General features: G+C 36.5%; 1 protein-coding gene across 1 annotated transcript; it reads right to left on the reverse strand.

The window, feature by feature from the left end:
* Positions 1-4,222: 4,222 nt before the first annotated feature.
* LOC112199739 lies at positions 4,223-5,281 on the reverse strand. Its single transcript, XM_024340714.1, has 2 exons — positions 4,731-5,281; positions 4,223-4,541 (listed from the first exon to the last, which is right to left on the reverse strand). The coding sequence occupies exons 1-2, from the start codon at positions 5,279-5,281 to the stop codon at positions 4,223-4,225; spliced, it is 870 nt and encodes a 289-aa protein (XP_024196482.1).
* Between the last annotated feature and the right edge of the window lie 2,514 nt (positions 5,282-7,795).

Consider the following 7,795-nt stretch of genomic DNA (forward strand, 5'->3'; position numbering starts at 1 on the left):
AAGATGAAACTTAGTGTCACCGAAATTGTTTTTCGGTGGCAACATAGTGGGAAAGCTGATAGTAATAGTAAATTATGGCTCCGCGTGAGCAAAATCTTTCCGGTATGTCACCACCTTTGTAAAGCGAATAGAGTAGCCAATGATGCACTCTTCGCTAATTGGTGCTTGTTAGAATACATATTTTCTGTAGAGACTCTCGTTATTATCTCGGGCTGTTCTCTTTATGCTTATTGTGATTTGGGGTTTAGGTATCATGTCCCCCCCATGTATTCTGAGTTTTCATTAATGATCAAGGCTTGAGGGCAGCCGTACTGGCCCTATTTCAAAAAAAAAAAAAAAAAGACGAGGTAACAATCTCGATCTGTTAGGTCATATGCGCCATATTTGCTTTTACCATATTTCACCTTTTTTTTTTGGTCTTTCGCGTTTTTGTTGACCTATTATTGACTAACCCCTAATTTACTAATAGATCTCTTCATTCTTACCGTCACGTGCTGCTCTCGTGCTGTGTGGATGTTCGGTAATTTCATGGTGAACATCATTTTCTCAGAATCTTGCTCAAAATTGGAGCAGTGCACATGGGTCTTTTGCCGTTTGGGGGATCTGTGCTGTTCCAGAATTTGTCATTGATGTTTATCTCTGCTTGCTGAAACAAGAAAGATGCATTTATCCACACTCAATCCCTTATTCAGAAGCCATCGAGGTATCATTAACTGATTTTGGTGGGATTTGGTTCATCTAGCATCAATGTTATATATAATCTCTTTCCAATCTTTGAATTCAAATCATGTAATTCATATGATTTAGATGTTTAACCGCCTTCACCTTTATTATGTACTTCATTCGGTATGCTTTGTGATCATACTGTGGCCTATAAGGATGAAGCTGCTTGTGGTTGAATAAATTAGCTTCAAGTTGATTTAATGTGGATGAGTCATGACTAACCTATGACTATAGGGAATCAATTTGTTCAAAATTAGACAACTTTTGAACCTTATGCTCTAAACATTCAATTCATTATTTTTAAAATCATCTAAAATGTGAAAATGAAGATATTGTGTAATAACTTGTCAATTCATAAAGATAAATTGGCTTCACATAGGATAGACAAGCTCGCTTGATGTAGTAGTCGACTACTGCACCATGAGCCTTCCACTACACATAAATGATTTGGTGCATATAGATTGTGTTAGTCTACACATTATGTATCAACGTGTTAATACACGGAAGGAGATCCTAACCCTATAATGATATTAGCATTATGTTACCCTACAAGGACCTCGCTTCTGTTTGTGCCTGCTCATTAAGAAATTGATGAAAATTGGTAAACTCATTCAAAGGGTATGAGTTGAGCTCCATTACACTAATTCACATGGAGTCAAGGACACAAACACACAGGGTCTTTATCAGATGGAGACGTTTTCTTCACTATGAACCACTGACCAGTCATAATAAGCAAACATTTAAAAGTACTATTGATTCTAATTATGAATATTTCACTTGCACAACCGAGACCAATTCAACATTTCAGAGAACTACCTAAATCCATGATTGGTGCATAGATTACCGTTAATAGCAACATTATATGCGTCTTCTTTCTCCTCTGATCTTATATGCATTTTATTACAAGATAGTTTGTGGCAGTTTGATATATAGAAATGTGCCTAATAGCCACAGCCACCCAAAGCCACTTCACAATAATACATAATACAAAATGGAGTAATTCCATGAAATGCAGTGACTAGAGTCACAAGTATCCAACAAAGTGTGACTTTTTTTTTTTTTGAAAAGCAAAGTGTGACTATTAGTATTGAAGAAATACTATATATATATACAACTTTAACTTCTAGATGCCCAAATTTTCTTTTGAGGAGTATACTAAGGTTTTCGATGAAATGTGACAAATATTAGCTAGGATCACATATTGCGCTAGTTTTTAATTTTGTCAAATTTGTTTTCACGGTGTTTTGATTTCTCATATACTTTTATTTAATAGAGGCATTAATATATTAGGATTTGTGGATTATTTCAACTGGAAAATATGATAGTGAAAAACCAAAGAAAAAGAACAAAATGCAAAGAAAGGGAAAGGAGAAAATGGAGGGAAAGTCGCCAAGGGAGTATCCACTAGAGTGGAACTTAATGCTGGGAATGATAAGGACTTAAAAGTGTTCAGTTTGTCGGGCCGATACATGCGGCCCAAAATAGGTTTACTATTTCTATTGGGTTAAAACTTCGTCTAAGCCTATTTGTCAGACCGAGCACCATGAGCTCGCTGCTTCTATTCTGTCCAAGGTATTGACCTTCTTCAATCGTTCTGCTCAATTTTTGGAATTGGGTTCAAATTGGATTCCAGTTTCTATGGGTATATATGGTTGCCAATTTAATCACTTAGAGCAAATGCAGCGGTAGACCGGTTGACTGACCAATTGGAGAAAAGAGAGGTTTGGCTGATGCAGCGGTATATAATTGCCCGACTGATTGGAGGGGCCACCTGGGGACCACTCGCCCGGGCAATCGAATGACTGAAAATTAGCAAATGAATCGCCCGACCGTTGGTGGTGGGCTCCACTGCACATGCGCTGCTGCCAGCAGCCTTTTTTTTTTTTTTTTCTCTCACCAATCCTTCTGTGCAACGGTTATTTAATCTCAACCGTTGGATCAAAGATCCAACAGCTATAATTAATTCACAACGGTCAGTTACTTTTCAACAGTAACTTAAATTTTTTATCTTAAAAAAATAATCTCAAATGTAAAAAAAAATCATAAATTGATTTTTTTAAATTCCATAAATACCTACTCCCTTACCTTAATTTCTCACATCAAAATTTTCAATAATTTAACTCCATCTTCTTTCTCCATTAATATTCTCTTCATTTCTTTCAATTATCATCGAACAATGGGAGATTCGGGTACCAATTGGTCTACCGACGAGCAAGTTCAATTGTGCGATTCATGGGCGCGTAAGACCGTGTGCCCGATCACCGGCAAACAAATAACTTCCTCAAAGTTATGGGAAAAAGTTCATGCCGATTATGTGCAAAATTGACAGGTCTACCAACAAGCCGAACTCCTCAAGCTCTCCAATCTCAGTTTCGAACATTGAAAAGAATTCTCAAAGATTGGCACAATGCACAAATGACTTCTCGTAATCGTATAATGAGCGGAACCAATAAAATGGACGAGGAATTGATTTTTCTCCCGATCCTATTTTGTTATATTATTATTATTATTATTTATGTTTTTAAGTAAAATTTTCCCCATACAAATGTTATATTAATTTTTCGGTTGATTTTTATTGCTTCATTCTTCTTGTTTAGGAAAATCAAACTCACGATATCTTCATGAAAAGACATCCCAAGAAGTTTGATAAATTTGAATGTTGGGAGAAAGTTAAGTATCACCCGTATTTTGTGGATGCACCATCTAATTCTCAACCACCGGCATCATATTCGACAGCTAGTTTCTCCGAAAACGAGTCTCCAATTGACTTGGATGATGAAATAGTTTTGGAGACACCATCAAGCTCCATGCCGAGACCAATGGGACAAAAGAGAGCAAAGGAAGCAAAGAAAAAAGGAAAGAAGGCGCAAGATGCAGCAGAAAGTATGGCTCTTGCTATTCAAGCCATGGCAGAATCAACTCAAGCTTCTATTGAGCTAGTGAAGAAAAGAAACGAAGAAATGGCTGCTCACACAAAGAAGGTATTTGAATTTTAAGAGGCGAAAGAAGATGCAAGAATTATGGCCATGGATACTAATTCCATGACACCACAATCAAAGGCTTGGTGGAAAAAGAAAAAGGGTGATATCGTAGCAAAAACAATGTCCGATGGTGGTAGCAGCGGTTGCTACATACCTCAATTCGACTAATTTTATTATGTAAGAGATAATAAAAAGTTGTCTAGGAAATCAAGTTTTATTTTTTAATTTTTTTTATGTAATCTTAATTTCACTTATGTAATTTTAATTTTATGAAATAAAATTTTTATGCTTTGAATAAATTGATGAATGAACCTAACAATAATAAGAAGTATGTAACTCCAAATGACAATAGTTTTATTAATGTTAAACAAATTTTATTCTCAAACATAGATAAACATCGATTAAAAATACAAATAAAACCAAACATATCAGGAAAGCACACAAACATAGAAAACATTGATTAAAATTACAAACCACCATTTATTCAAATCTAAATCCCAAATTGTGGTGGTTCATACTCAGTTACCATCCATGTTCCAATTGTGCATCACCAAATCATCTTGCAGGCACTTGTGGAGGTAGGCTGACTCTACCTGAAATTCACGATCCATGAATGCAGGAAAATTTTGTCCATCTCTCCCTACTGGTTCGAAAGGAATAGGTGCTCCAGTATCGGGATGCACAGGCCGGTCATAGACGGTTGCCATTGTTGGATTCATTAGATCAGCTTCTTGAGACTCCACAAATTCTTCCTCAACAAACTCATCATCCACAATCATGTTATAAAGAATGATACAACTTATCATAATGGCTCGAAGATCCTCCAATTTAAACAATCTAGCACCGTGACACAGTATGACCCATCGAGATTGAAGGATACCAAAACACCTCTCCACATCTTTGCGATAAGCCTCTTGTTTTTTACAAAAGTGTTTCTCCTCTTATGTTCTAGGGTTTGATATTGTTTTGACAAAAGTGGACCACCTCAGATATATTCCATCAGCAAGATAGTAACTATTGGTGTACCTTTTGTTATTGACTTCAAACTCAACCAGAGGAGCAGTTCCACCTATGACACGCTCGAACACATTAGACGCACCCAGAACATTTAGGTCATTTTGGGCTCCAGGGGTTCCGAAGAAGGCGTGCCATATACGCGTGTCGTAAGACGCCACTGCTTCAAGAATAATAGTTGGTCTACCCTTTCGACCCGAGAAAGCTCCAGCCCAGCCGGTTGGGCAATTCTTCCACTCCCAATGCATGCAACCGATGCTCCCAATCATGCCTAGAAACCCATGGCGTTGTCTTCTGTTGAGAAGCCTATATAAATCAGCGAGATTTGGAGGACGAAGAAACCACCCACCATAAAGAAACTCGACTTGTCTACAAAATTTCTTGAGACATTCCAGCGCTGTAGAAGCCCCCATCCTAGTGATCTCATCACATTGATCTGCAGCTGCACCGTACGCAAGCATTCTCAGGGCACCTGTCATTTTTTGTTCGGGAAGCAGTCCCATTTTTCCAGTGGCATCTGCTTTTTGTCCCCAAAAACTATCGAAGTTGCATAGTTCTTCCATAATGCGTTGGAAGACATGTTTTTGCATTCTGTACTGCCTCCGAAAACCTGCTTCGTCGTACACTGGACGTTCGACAAAGTAATCCTCTAGGAGAAAATGACCTCGAACTTCTCTATGTCTTTCGACATTTGGGGCACGGCCAGGTCGTGAACCACACCCTCTAGGTGCATCCTATAATTGATATTGCGCCACCATCACAGCCGCTTGAGAGTTTGTTGCTTGAATCCGCTCGAGCTCTTCCATATTTTCACGTTCCCTGTCTAACAACCATTTGTTCAATTCTTCCATCGGAAAGAGGAGAAAAGAGATGTATGATAGATTTGGAAAGAGATGTAGGTGTAGAATGAGAGGAATGTGTGAGCAGAGAATGGACTCTGAAGCTTATTTATTACCAATATTGAAATATAAAAAGTTAGGATAAGTACACGTGTCACGTATGTATAGGTTGAAAATCTTATCACATATCCTGAATATATTTTCAGAAGATAACGATATCTGTAATTGACACGTGTCCAATGATGATTGGGCGATTATCTTATCAGAAATTATATATATTTCTTGTAAGATAAATGTATCTAAAGTCGACACATGGCAAATGGAGATTGGTCGGTAATCTTATCAATTGTCATAGATAATTTTTTTTTTTTTATGATAATGATATCTATGTTTTTTTTTTTTTTTTTTTCAATCCTTTTTTATCGGGAATAATGTTTATACTTGATATACAATTTTATTTGTTTTTAAAATTTATTCATTAATTTTTATTACATTAACATTGGATGATTAATTTAATTGTTAATTAATTAGTTAATTAAATTATTAGTTTAATGAATTATTCAAATTTGAAGTGTGAATAGTGGATTGGCAGGCAAATTGCCTTTCACTGGTGCATTGTATAAGCTGGAGGCAATTGCTAATTTGAGATGAATAGTGAATTGGTAGTATCAATTCGATTGGCAAATTAGCAATTGCCCTTGGTTCATGGGTGCATTTGCTCTTAGATATGTAAATTAGATGTGGGTTTAAATTGGTAGGTATTGTTCAAGTTGGTAGTTACGAAAACTCAATTCCAAGGTTGTTATGCTTCTATTTTTGAATTCAATATTGGTTGTTTCAATTAATTATGTTGTTCATTCACTACCAGACTACGCTAGCTTTGAAGATGCATTCACTTAGGTGTCAAAACCCCGAATTCAAGTAAATAACTAATTCGTGAACAATTCTGATTGAAGCAAAGGCAATTGGTATTTGGTGAAGCCGAGCCAGAGAGACACTTTTATTTGGTGAGCAATCCCTTCCTTCCCTTCTAATTTTTTGCTCCGGTTAAGGCTGCAAGTGCTTGGAAATTTTACTCAAATGTATTTGTAGCTGCTGCAAATAGGTCTTTGGAGATTTCACTAATTAGAGCGAATTTGTATTCTTTCTTTATGGGTTATTGAGTAAAAGTTATATCTGGCATGGGGGTTTTGTATTAGCATTTCAATATCCGTTTTTGTTATCATTTGAGTGATTATTTTGTGTGATATAGTTTAGTTGCTACCTATCTTATGTGTAAAAGAGAGTTGGTAATTTTAGGGATTTGATTTCAGAAGGTCCTCTACATATTGACTTAAGTAGAAGATAATGTAGTGAACACTGTTTTTGTCTACTTTATATGATGGTATATATCAGAAACAGAAAAAGAATTAGATGATTTGTGTTGGCTTCTTAAATGCTTAATTTTAGCCATTTGTGTTTTTCTTGTAGTGGATAATGCTGTCATGAAGAAGGGGGTTAAGGAGATAATGCTCATTTGAACTATGAACTTCTTTCTCCCCCTTCCCCTTTGTTTCAACTCTTTTTACTTCTAGCATATCATATCAATAATGTGGTGGCGCAGGTTATCAAATCTTGTTGAGAAAAAATATGTTTCCAGACCATCAGCTTGAGACTGTAACTAGTAGCTACCCTAGACTTGAAGACTCTATTTTCCATAGATGATGTCAAGCTTCCTGGGATGTATGTCTGTGTTCTTCCCTGCTAAATTGTTTGGTTTTGTTAGTCCTTTAAATTTGACAAGTATTGGTTCATTTGATGATCTTCTCTTTCATATTTCTTTTTCCCAATAAGTACATGGCTGAATATTCCCCCCCCTCTTGAAGAGACTCTTGAAAAATAGGTCAGCTTCACTTCATTCACCTAGAGAATCTATTCAGTCTATGTTTTACAGTTATAATTGTGAAATGTATCCTAACTGTCGGTATATCTTTTCTTGTTATGAAGGTTTTGGAGGCAGTTTCCTTAATTGATGTTACAAGGCGCTTTATTGAGGCATTAGTCCTTCAGTTTGGAAGACCAGTAGAAGCTGATCCGGTACGTATCCTAGGCACGAACTTCTTTTCAAATGTGTTTTAAACGCTAAGGGTAACTGTTTACCATGAAATTGCAGATCGTTTGCAAAAATGCAACATATCTAACTGCTTCTGGAGTTTTCACATTCCTGGTATGCAAAATCATAACTGCATCATGTTTGTA

The sequence above is a fragment of the Rosa chinensis genome, chromosome 4, assembly GCF_002994745.2.
Source record: "Rosa chinensis cultivar Old Blush chromosome 4, RchiOBHm-V2, whole genome shotgun sequence".
NCBI lineage: Eukaryota > Viridiplantae > Streptophyta > Magnoliopsida > Rosales > Rosaceae > Rosa > Rosa chinensis.